This window comes from Equus quagga, chromosome 4, assembly GCF_021613505.1.
Source record: "Equus quagga isolate Etosha38 chromosome 4, UCLA_HA_Equagga_1.0, whole genome shotgun sequence".
Lineage (NCBI taxonomy): Eukaryota > Metazoa > Chordata > Mammalia > Perissodactyla > Equidae > Equus > Equus quagga.
The window spans coordinates 87,613,760-87,626,830 of NC_060270.1; the positions used below are offsets into that span (position 1 = coordinate 87,613,760).

A 13,071-nucleotide genomic window follows, 5' to 3' on the forward strand; every position below is an offset into this window, starting at 1 on the left:
AAGGAATACTGTATATCTTTTAGTGAAGTATGATTAGATTAATATAGTTAACTACACAGCTTAAATGGCTGACCTTGAAAGATCACAGACCTGGAGATTATGCCTATCTGAGAGTAAAACTTTATATCACCATCTTTCAGAAATCTACCTCCAAATAAGACTGCTTCAAAAGCAATGTGATGTTTAGCCTCAAATGCTTCAGGCCTCAAAGAGAGTCGAGAAGCCATGGGAAGTGTTTGTTTACATGCTATCCACATACATATATTTGTAATACAATAATTTCATTCTGAAAAACTGCATAATCAAAATAAAATCTAACAGTAGATATAGAAATGGTTCCTTTCAATGTTCAAATCACTGTAGAAATTTATTATATCAAACAGTAATGTTAAATGAAAATGTGCCATTAAAGTCAACTGGATTACTTGACCTTAAGTAATAGAATACAATTGGTGCTGTGAAACTCAATTAAATGAGATGTGAAAGCAACTATAAACAATCAGATTTTAACACAGCAATAGTCATATCATTGCCTTTGCAACTTTTATATCGAAACATTCATTGAAATTTCTCATACTATTAGTGAATTAATAATATTCACTTAGATCAGAATATAAAACATTAAATTATATACGGAAAAATACACTTTAGATTTGAAAATACAAAATTATCAATATGCCCCAAAACAGCATTTTACCTTTACAATCCCAAGCAATGTGACTTGAGCGCTCACTGCTATTCCATCCAACAATCTGAATTCTCAGAGATGAGCATGGTTCTCATACATCAAAAGGGTTATTCTCTGAATTCCCCAAATTACCATTAAGAGCAGCAACCTATATTGAAATCTTAAGCTGCTGTCTCCCTTGTGACTGCTCCATCTTAGAAACAGCAGGTGAGTATGGCAGCTGAAGTCAAGGTGGGCACTACAGTTTGCAACGTGCCCTTTCTGTAACAACCTGTGGGCTCTAACTCCAATAATTATCAGCCTGGCACTCCCCACTCCTGCCTAAAGCAATGCAATCCTACATAGAAGAGCCCAGAATGGCAAGAACATCAGATATGTAAACCACAGTAGGCTAATCTTCCTCTATTTAACATTCTGGAGACACTCAGCAGTAGACACAAATAGAGAATAAAGAGGTAGAGAGGTTCAAGAGGATTCCATTCTACTTTACTTGTTCTCCCTAAAAATGTAATCAGTATTTCTCATCCATCTTTTCAGTGTGTCCCATAAGACTTTCTAACAGGTGCCTATAAGTTCTCACTTCATAACAAATCAGACTTCAGAATTGAGGTCTGTGTCCCCAAAATCTACCCACCCTTCAAGATTAACCAAAGGTTACTACCTCTATAAAACCACCTCCAGTTTGTCACATTCAAAATGAACTTCTCCATGTTTCATTTTCTCATTGCACTTGCATGTCTATCTCTGCGTCAATAGTCTTTAAAGCCTGTAAGGGCACAGACCTAGGCCATTCTAATTTTTTCAACCTTAGCTCCTAGCACAGAGAAAATACAAAAACTAAACTAAAACAGCATACTCACTAAAAGAGGCACTGAAATTATGGAAGCAAAAAATAAAAAACAAATGTGCCCAAGATCAATTCTCATCACAGGCCAAAAAAAATGTCATCCCCACCTACACACATGCATGTGATAAGATCACAAGACAAATGAGATAAGTCATGTAAGTTCTAAGTGATGCTGCCTTCCTACCGACCAGGTGTCCTCAGAGTGTAAATGTACTCTGCTGCTCTGCTGTCTCTACAGGAATATCTCCTGGAGTCATACTGACTGATTCCATAGTTGGAGAAAATCTTATCGATGCCAATAGAGAAGCAGCATCTTTATAACAGGTGCATTAAAAAAAGGCTGAAGATGCAGCCAGAGCTCTAATTACCTGTAATGCTCACTGATGGGAATATTCTGAGAGAAGTATAAAGCCGACGTCCGTGCTCTCCAATGCCATTTCTTTGCAGGAAGGGTATAAAGGACGCAGTCTTCTAACTCTTCTTGGAGCAGATCCACCAGCTGTTTATGAGACCCTCCATAGAATGCCTCAATGATGAGAATACTCATTGGCCCCTTCAAGCCTTCCCAGATTCTAGATAACAAGCAAAAAATATTTTTTTTTCAAACATATGTCTATGTGTATGTATAAAGATTTTTTTAAATAAAAATAATTTAAAATATTACCCTCGGAAAGCAAATATAAATAATTTACAGACACATTAATTTTTAAAACGGGCTTGTCTCATAAAACACAAGGTTTATATTTTTGCAATCAATATTTTTACATCATTTGTGTTAATAAGAGTAATAAAGGATGCTTTATGTTTCTGATTTTTGTTTTCCTCTTGCGCTAAGACTTCTTCCACAATGACTCAGTTTTCTCTCCTACTCCAGGAAGTTGAAAGCCCTCTCCTGCTTTGACTACTCACTTTCTGGTTGGAATAACTGTGACCCTGACTCAGTAAGCTCAGAACTGGTTTGGCCTAAGCTCTATCTAGTCTTGGACAATCATTGAACTGATCTCCTAACTAAGACTTCCACTCCAAGAGCCTTCATTTGTAAGATTCTTTCCAGTCCAGAAATTCTCTGATTCTGTAACTCTCATATTACTCCAGCTTTAAATTCAGCAGCATTGAGAGCTATCAATGCTCTCAATGAATCTCTATTTAGAAAACACATATTCATATTCAAATCTCAATTCTCCAGTATTATATATCTTAGAATACAATTTCTTGAGACATTGCACAAACCTTGACCACTTCCCCGCTATTGTCAATATCCCATCCCCAAAGAAAGACTGAAAAAGTGGGGTAAAGCTCTATGCCTGCGAACCAGCAAGGCTTCTACAACCTTTCTTTAAACAACAAACCCATTCAGAGGAATACAGCAATGTTTTATTAAAGACATGCCAAAATTTTCATCACAGAGAACTGGCTATCAAGCAATTTTTTATTTTAATAATATGATTTTTGTTAATGTGCTCAGTGAAATAAAAATACACGTAGAAATGTAAAAACTTTTATATACGCTTCAAATTATATGCTATTTCCTGTAAGAAGGAAGAACATCATTCTGTACATAAACACTACATTGTTTAAAAAATATTCCAGATGTTTGAATTCTCCTTTATGACTTAAATAAACACCCACTCATTAAACAGAATATTGCTTTTCTTAATAACATTGTTCCACAAAATTATCAGTCTCAACAACCCAATGATTCCCTTTCCTAACAAAACAGTACTTCCACTTGACCAGTCAAAGCAATGCCCACTTAAATTGCATTTCAAAGCAAAAAGTCTCAAATGATTCTCAGAAAAGAAATGACTGGGGCCAGGCCGGTGGCTCAGTGGTTAAGTGCGCATGTTCTGCTTCGGCAGCCCTGGGTTCGCTGGTTCAGATGCCGGGTGCAGACATGGCACCACTTGGCAAGCCATGCTGTGGTAGGCGTCCCACTTATAAAGTAGAGGAAGGTGGGCACGGATGTTAGCTCAGGGCCAGTCTTCCTCAGCAAAAAGAGGAGGATTGGCAGCAGATGTTAGCTCAGGGCTAATCTTCCTCAAAAAAAAAGAAAAAAAAGAAATGACTGAGTGAAAAAAGCTTATTTTTGGATGTCTGAATCTTCCAATGAGCAGTTTTTGGGAAAAATATGCAAACGTATTTCTCTTATCTGCAAAATAGAGAAGCAGTATTCCTCAGGTAGAAAAAGAATGAACCCTGGAGACAGGGAGATACGAGTTTAAAGCACAGCCCTGCCACTTCATAGCTGTGTCTTTGGACAAGCTGCCTAACTTTGTAGGACTCAGTTTCACCTCCTCTAAAATGGGGATAACAGTACTAACCTCAGACGTGTGTTGTGAAGATAAAATTGAAACACAGTAGCTTACAAGCAGTAATAAGGTATTTCCCCCCTTCCCATTATTAGTATAAATCACCTTACTTAAGGACAAAGGGTATCTTCGAATCCAAAGGCATTTTAAAATCAGTAATCTTCAATCACAACCCCCTATCCACCAAGGACCAGTGGGAAAGGTAGATATACACATGCAATTGAAATGCAGTGGGTGTTACCCATTCCTCATCAGCAGCTTGCATTTCAGATGTGAATTTGAGAGTCCCACAGGTTTTGTGAGTAAGAAGTAAGCCCACAGGCTGAGCTATGCAGAGGCTCAATTTTCTCAGGCTAGCTGGAGACTTCAACTCTACTAATGTAGTGTTCAATAAGTTAACAAACACCCTCCAAGTTTAACAAAAGAGTAGCCATTAATCCCTCAAATGATGGAAACTTCTAGAAAGCAACTGAGAGAACAATAAAAGGCAATTTTTAAAATTATATCAAAGGTTTCAAGAAAGACAGAATAAAGGCTGTTTAACATTAATTTGCTTACTAGATCATCACAGATATCTACTTTCTTTATTTCCTCTGACCTAACCATGCTAAGGAGTATATGCCCTGTATACACTTAAAAGGTCTCTGAAAGGCTCTTATAAAAATGACCTAAGACAGTTCCCCAAGTGATGGAAAGTAATAGAAACCACTCTAAAGAATATTTTATTCATATAATCTCAAAGAAAGCAACATCAATATTAGAAGGAAAAAAAAGCCTTCTGGTTCTTCACTACTTTGCCCTTTTCCATGATTAATCTAGAGCACATATCATGCCATATGTTTACAGATGTTTCTTATGGGTCTGAATCATGAGTTATCTGTAGACCATCAGCTACTGTGGAGGCAGTACGTGTAGGTGCTGCTGGAGATTCAAGATACTAAGTAAGCAGAACTGAACACCAAGCATGTGGGAGGTCGAAAAATAGAAAAGGGGAAAAAAAGATTATAGTTATAGTAGATTTCCACCCCTTTAATAGCTCAGTAAGGAGAGTGAAATGTACAGGTTTGAACTAGCGTTTACTTGAGCATTTTTCTAGTGGCCAATGGGTGTGCCTGCATTTGGGGTATTTTTCTAGGGAGAGTAACTATGTCCTACCATCTCTGAAAACTATACTTAGTGGCTTTGATTCATGGAAATTTGTTCTGCTTGTTTTGTGGAGACAGACATCTCCTGGCAGTTCTCCACTTACTTGTATTGCAACTCTTGCGGCAAGAAGAAAATGTGTTCTTCCCTATAGTCTTCTTAAAGCACAACCTGGAAGAAAGATGATTCCCATTAGGTGCAAGCAAAAGAGGAGAAGCTGATTTTTAAATATAAGATTCAAACCAAATGTCATCACAGCACATTAAAGAACAGCTCAAATACTTTTGCTGTGCTTGAATTTTGTTTTAGAAAATAGTGCTTGAAACAAGCATGGGGCTGAAAAAAAAAAAAACACTTTGTTAAAAAGGATTTTTGCTGTTACGCTGGAATTTGCTAAAAGATAAAGGAAGTACAGTACTTGCCCATCTGAGCAATAATCCCAGACAACTGCAGGTGGTCACCCTGACGCCACCCATGCTCACAATATCGGCTGAATACAGACATTTTACACCACTGGCAATGGCTACTAGGGAGTGACTGCTTGGGAGCAGCAGTAACAGGGCCTTAACACTGAAAGTGCTTCCTCCATAGCAAGGACAGAGTCTCCTTGATGGCAGGAGGCTGTGGCCAGGTGTTTGCCAAAAGTTGGTGGGTGAGCCTACACATTACTAAACGTCTTACATGGATGCATGGGTTTATGAATCTGTTAAAGCATTAGCATATGTACCACCACAGACCTGAAACATCTGAACTAAATATCTCAGAATTAGGGGTGCGGCATTTTAAAAGGAAGAAACAACAAAAAAACTTCTTTCGTTGGAGAACAAATAACAATCAGAAAGCCCATGTCCTTTCTGCATGACACTAGAATGACATATTTTATGATATTAAGAAAAGAGTAAATGGCCAATCCATTCTTGCTCCCTAAAGGAGCATATAAAATGTTTCAGATAAATTTTTATCAACTTTAAAGTTTTTCTGCTTAAACAAGTAAGCTTCAGTTAAAAAAAACATTTCTTCAGCATATTTTATTCCTCAGTGACACCAGATAAGTGAAAATCTACTATACTATTAAAGCTTTAAGAAAGTTTAATTCATTATCAATACTATGATTTAATGATACATGGCTAAATGCTAAACATTAAATTGGTAATATAAAATAAGTCAAAGCGATAGCTATGACATAGGAATTTTAAACTACTTCAGATTCTATTTATGATCACCAGAGGTCAAAATGATCTATCTGAGAATTATCTGCCTTTCCAAAAATTTATTTTTACGATGAAAAGGGGATACAAAGTAAAAAATCACAATAGTATTTCATATAAACATTTTGACCAAAATGAAAAAGTACCATTAGAGTCATCTCAATTAAAAACTAATAACGCATTGATAATCTCACGGAGAACAAAAGTAGCCTGAAACCAATGCTATGAATATTTTTAAATTTTTATTAAAACTTTTTGTCATTGTACCTGCATTTATTTTAAGCTTGACCCAGTTTCTTTATTCCCTGAGCCATGATCATTTTCAAGGTGAACTACATTTTTGTCTACCTCCTCTAGCAGTTAGGACTGCTGTGGTTGTTGAGGCTTTTTTAACAGTACAGATAAAGGAAATTTGCAATATGCTATTAATGTATTGAAAAGAAGTACTAAGTATAAATACATCATGTGGATTTTTTAAAACTAAACCTGTCACATTAGAAACCCATAATTAGCCCTCATAGATGATGTCAATTCAGTTACCTATAATATTCAAATAACTTTCCAACCAAATACCACGTAATAATTTTAAATCAGAGGAATTGTTGTATTAATATATTCCACAGACACCTTACTGCTATTAGTTGTAGGAAGGTATGGTTTCAGTGAGGATGGTTTTAACGGTTTTAATCCCACACACATGAGAAATTGATTCCACAGGCTAATCCATACATGGTTTGATACTCTAAACGTCAATCAATTGCTGAAAATATATTTTCTATTTGCCTATATACAATATTTGGAAAGTTAAGCTTGGTAGAGCAAAAAATAGAGAGCTTAAGCACTTAATGCCTTAAGTCGGGGAAAGTAAAATTTGAGTAGGATTTCCCAATAGGTCATCAGAGGTTTACCTGGTATTTTCTTACTGACCCCTCCCCCGTCCTTCCCTTCTGCACCTCCACCCACCAACTCCAACACACCCAGGTTCTACTTAAAAAGCAACCAATAACCCAGCAGAGTAAAATAGGGCAGTACTGAGAAAAGTTAGTATTACCTTCCAGCCCACTCACTTATTTTAATGATTCATCAGGGAAACCCCAGTTGTTAAAATATACCTGAAATCTCATTAAATAGTGAAAAATAAGCATGAAAAGATTTCTGCTTTGAAACACATCACCACTGATTCCCCAACAGAACCGATTAAGGATGAACACATAGTAAAAATACATTTTGCTAAAAAAAGTTTCCTCTAAGTATCACTCTACATTCAACTATCATATGGGAAAAGAAGAGACTAAGATAAACAGATCTTATGAAAAAGTTACTTTTAAAAAACTTTTATAAAAATCAGGCATAGAAAATTCATCCTAACCCCTAGCCTCAGTGTAATCTCTGAAGACTGAAATATAAGCTGGCATCGAATGCAGAGTAATAACCTTGCAACCATTATGGAGCATATAACCTAACATTTATGATAACTTGTATACTACTGTGTGTACTTAAATAGAAACTTTTTAAATCTTGGGTTCATACTGAAAAAGATGTAGCATTCCAATATTTTATTCCCCCACAAGACTATGGATGTTCTAATTTCTCCAATCCTGACTTTTGATTCCTGTTGTGGTAACCAAGAACTGAGGATTTATGCAACAAAACCAAGATTTGGTAAGAAGATTTATATGCCATACTGTCTGTCAGATAACTGCAAGCTAATTTCAAATGTGCTTTTCCAATTATACGATTTCCAATAATCTTTTAACACATGCTTTTTTTCAAAATTACAATCTTAGATGCATATATGGCTATTTAATTTTCCCTAACAGATATTTTCATTCTTTCTCGATTTGGGATTTAACTTTCTGCCTCAAAATATCAGTCACTTATTCCATGACTTGAATTAAGACAAAGTCTTAGTTATAATCTTCTGTATCACATGCAAATTCAACAAATACTTAACATGTACCAGCACTATGACATCATTCACTTGTTTTCAAATATGCATAATTTCCGCAAATAACTAGATGTATATATATTAAAAATTCATCACCTATTTTTGTAAAGTTATATTCCATATTATACAACAAAATTATAACTATGAAATTTTTTGTGAGAAGTTTACTGGTTTAATTTCACTAACAAAATACTACCTCTCTTTCTATTTTTCATTGCTATCAATTTCATAAATAATTTCAAACTATAAAAGTAGCAATGAATTAGTTCTACTGAATACTAAAAATATTTTCAGTTTGCTGACATTTTAAAATGTGCAGTATATTTATGAAGCAATAGGAAATGTTACACCAGAAAATTCTCTCATCACTCATTTGAACTACTGCATTACCCTCTAACTAGGTCTCCATGCTACCATGCAATTCTCCATAAGCCAGCCACAAATCATCTTTCAAAATGCACATCTGATCATGAAGTGACATGCTCAAAAACCCTCCATGTTTCCCTCACCTACGGACAAAACCCAAAGCCCTAAACATGCCCTTCTCTGGCCCCTTCCTCTCTCTTCACTACAGCCTTACTTTCCCTTCTCCCACTTCGATTCCTCTTCCCCCACCTCCCCAGGCTGCACTGTGGCCATACCAAGCACTCAAACTCACACAGCTATTTTACACCTCTATGACTTCACACCTGTATCTCTTTTTTGTCAGCCTTCTCATTGTGTTCACTTAATGAACTTTTCTTAAAATTTCTGCTCATGAATCACCAGTTCTATGAAACCCATCCCTGAAGTCCTCTTAAACATGACTTCCTTCCTTCTCTGTACAGTATCAGTATACCTGTTTCATTGTTTCCATGTTTTGCTTCCCCACGGGCCTGGGAAAATCTGGAGGATGGGGACCATGCCACTATTTTCCTGGGAGTTATCCCAGGATCTGACACACAGTGAATGTCACTAAGCTTTTGTAGAGCTGAATTGAAAATCAGGAGGAAATGGGAAATTGATTCTGCCTTTAAAGTAACACTGCTTTCACTTAACACAGGTCCTGAGCAAATGAGTGTCAGGCAGCACTATACTTGTTACCAATGATTTCCCATTATCTCTGAAGTCTAAACTAAATCAAGCAGCTAGTATATCTGGACATATATTATTATATTCTCTTTTAAATACTGATTCTTTTTTCTTACTGTTCACAGAAATCAGAATTTATTGGAAATAATAATTTTTTTTATGTAGATATGTTATCTTACCCTACTAATACAATAGAAGTAACAATGATTAAAGAAATGGAAGAAACATCACGGGCAATTGAATTCTAGGCCAAAGCAAGTTTCATGGGCTAAGAGAATATCTGTGAGATCCATGAATTCTGAAAATCACCTGCAGTTTTTTATATTGTTTGATCTATTGTCATCTTAGTTTAACACTAGAAGTGGAAGTAGGATGAGAAACCAATTCCCTCACCATCAATCTGGAGATCCCATTCCACATTTAGTAATTAGGCTTTTATTTAACAGGGAAGAAAAAAGGCATTTTTAAATACTTTCTGCCAACAATTATTCATTTTATAAAAGTCTGACAAGATGAATAATGTATTTGCTTTCTCAAGATGGCATTTCTCCAAGCCTTCCACCTTCCTGAAATGGGTTGCAAATCAGCTCAGGAGGAGAAAACTGGGATATCTGACCCATTTGGATATGGATACCTAAGGAGAGAAGCCAGGGTGAAATCAAGGGTGAAAGGAATCATAGGTGAAAAGAATGTTGGTGCCATCGAAGAACCACTTTTCTTTTACAGAGGAAGAAATGGAGAATATTGGCATCACAGAGTAAGTGACAGAGCAACGGTTTAACCCCAGGTCTTCTGACCTCGTATTCACATATCTTCCCATTACTGCTGGCACGTGGTATGACACAGGTAAAACATGCTTCCATTTTCTAGTCTTTGGAGTTTTGGGATGAAATATCAATGTTTAATATTATTAATATGCAAATGATTTACATATTGCAGTATACATTTATATGCACGTGGAATATAAATGTCACTATAAAATGATAAATATATTTACTGCATATTATATTTAATAATAATTCCCAATAGTTTGTAAATCTAGGACATCAGTGGTATAAGTTAGACAAAATTGAATACCATATAGTTAGGGTGGTAAAACTCAAACTTTTGTTCTGATTTCTTGTGATTCCTTCTAGAGTCCTGCATAATCACGCCTCCCTGACCTCATAACCCTTATCCTTCACTCCCCAGATCTAGACTATCACCTTTTTGATAGGATAATAAGCCTTAAGGACTAGGATGGAAGAAAGATAACATCCAAGATTCATATGACAACAAAGATTTGTAGTAGGAAGGTAGGAGGCCAGCCACACAGCTATGTTCAGTCTATCTTATAGTTTACTACAGTCACCATCAAACAAAGTCTTGAGTCCCCCTGACATAACAATCTGTAGTACTTCTTTGTACTTATCACTTATAGGCTATTTTTACATGAGTGATTATATAAGATCCGTGTGCTCCATTCGATATTAAGTTCCATGAGGACAGTGACCAGGTCTCCTTGCTTACTGCAATATCCCCAGCACTTAGCAAACAGAAGGTGTTCAATAAATGTGGGTTCAGTCAAGAAACCATAATACCCTTTAGCAACAGCCATGACAAAATTTCTTCCTAACTCCTCTAAGACCTTTATTATCATCAACCACAAATAATCAGCCCTTACTACCACTAATTACTATTTATTCTCACAGACAGAACTTGATGCACACATTCTATCACCATCTAAATATACCCGGTGGCATCTTATAGTATTTGAAATGTCACCCCTCAGTCTAAGGAAAACAGTTCTGCCAACAGTCCTGCTGAGGGGTTTAGAGGCCATGTTCCACGTCATGCGCAACTGTCTTCTCTGACCTGACTGGACTCTACAAGAATTTAACACAAAGACAATCAACACAAACACAAAGAAAGCCAATTTAACACAAACAAGTCAATGACCTGGAAGGATTCAACTGGTTTAATTATTAGACTGGCATTTTTTATTGGACAGAAACATTATCTTGCTACCCTACATTGGCTTCTATGCCAAATTTTAACTCAGACCTGGTTTGTGCAGGGTAACATAAATACACACAACAAATAAGTATAAAATAAAATGGGTCACAGATTCTTAACTATACGGGCGCTAATGAGTCTCACTCTAACATCTTTTAAGAACTTAACTCACATTGACCAAATAAAAAATTGTTGAGATGTTTCCCTCTCCAAGGGGGAGGTACATATCACATTTTCAGTTAATTTTGAAACAGAAATAGCAGGATTACTCTAACACACAAACATTCTCAATGTCTATTTGAAGTGTAGCAAACCAAGCAAACATGGGTGGCATTCCCTTGATGAGTTGAAATAAATGTCATCAAGTATAAAGTTCTGGATTTACTCACTTCCAGTGAAAAATGAAAAGGACATAATCTCACAACTCAATCTATTTATCAGTGAGGGAAATCAACTTAAAAGAAATGCAAAATCCTAGCAGCTCAGGAGGCAAAGGAATATCAGGTAAACACGGGAGAAGAAAGAGAAATTTCCATAGAGGACTACATGGCTAGAAATAGATATCCTTAGTATCAATATTAGACACCTTTAATTTTTTAATATTTACTTTATATCAGTGAAAATAACCCTGCAGTAACAGATTTTTTAAACTGTGTTAGGAAGTGTGATGTAAATCCAGTATTAGAATCTGTCCTTTAAGATCCAAATAAATAAAACCATGTTTTAAAGACGTATCAATTAAAATATTTAGTGACATTTTTCTCATCTCCAAAGTTCCACATGAATATAGAAACCTACTAGAAGTAAGATTAGTTAAAAGTATATTTTCTTCTATTTACTTATTGCAGCAGGTCTTTTTCTAGTTGCCATATATTCTTCAAGAATGTTGTGATTTGCCAATGAGTCTAAGACATTTGCTGATGGTTTAAGAAGCCAACACTAGAAAAACTGACTGGAGTCTAGAAATTGTAAATGATAAATTTTAAAAAGTCAAAACTCAGTTTAGACCAAGGCTGAGTAAATCTGAGGCTAATAGATGTGGTAATGAGAGCTGTATCACTATTTTTAAATATCACAAGGGGCATATTATTAGCTACCCACTATTATAAGAAAAAGAGTCAGTCTGATAATAATAGACTGGGATTTTAAAATCCTGAAGATATTTAGGATTGAGACTGTTGAGTAAAGAAACAGACAACAGTGTATAATTTCTAGAAGGTCTACTATTCTCCATAGTTTCTGCAGGGGAAGCATAGACTTGCCCATAAGATCTGATACACAAGACTCCACTGAATAAAAAATAAGTAGCAATAGCTCAGTTTCCTGATTGGAGCAAGCACTATGACTTTATCTATTTAGTGGCCTTGTCTCTCACGATTATCTCTTTATTAACTGGTTTTTCAAGGAGACATTCCAATGATATAAATATTTTGTCTAATGAAGGAGAGACCCCACAGTACAGAGTATTCTTTGCAAACTACCCAAAGCCGCACTCTGTACCCTCATCATCTCTTAAGGAAGTAATTTCACACTTTGCAAACAGAGTGTTCAAACAGAGTAAGGTTGCTTAGGAGATAATTAATTACCCCTGCATCTCTATCTGGCATATATGTACACCATATCTGGGACCGTAAGTCAGTCTACTGGATTAATTAGCATTCATAGCGAACAAACAGCCTGAATCATTGTAGAGAGAGATTATAAAAACTCCTAAAACTAGGTACATAATATCTTGTATTTCATATAATAGTTGTTCAGTTGATCTTAGTAGAATTGAAGTAAAGGAACACTGTGCTTCCCCTTATCACTCCTCTTGCTCAGTGTTCTAATGTCCCTTTCCTGGCCTTGTTTCCAAACTTTAC

The 13,071-nt window shown here is 35.9% G+C and overlaps 1 protein-coding gene across 12 annotated transcripts in view; it reads right to left on the minus strand.

Moving 5' to 3' along the window:
- Nucleotides 1-13,071, minus strand: part of GTDC1 (glycosyltransferase like domain containing 1) — a 397,164-nt gene that overhangs the window by 267,148 nt on the left and 116,945 nt on the right. For all 12 annotated transcript variants that reach the window (XR_006888267.1, XR_006888266.1, XM_046658957.1 and 9 more), the window contains 2 exons: nucleotides 5,094-5,158; nucleotides 1,904-2,107 (listed from right to left, as the gene is read on the minus strand). Coding sequence is in view for 10 of the 12 variants with exons in the window: in XM_046658957.1 (XP_046514913.1) it covers nucleotides 1,904-2,082 (179 nt within the window). In the remaining 2 variants the exon portion in view is untranslated. The remainder of the gene's footprint in view (nucleotides 1-1,903; nucleotides 2,108-5,093; nucleotides 5,159-13,071) is intronic.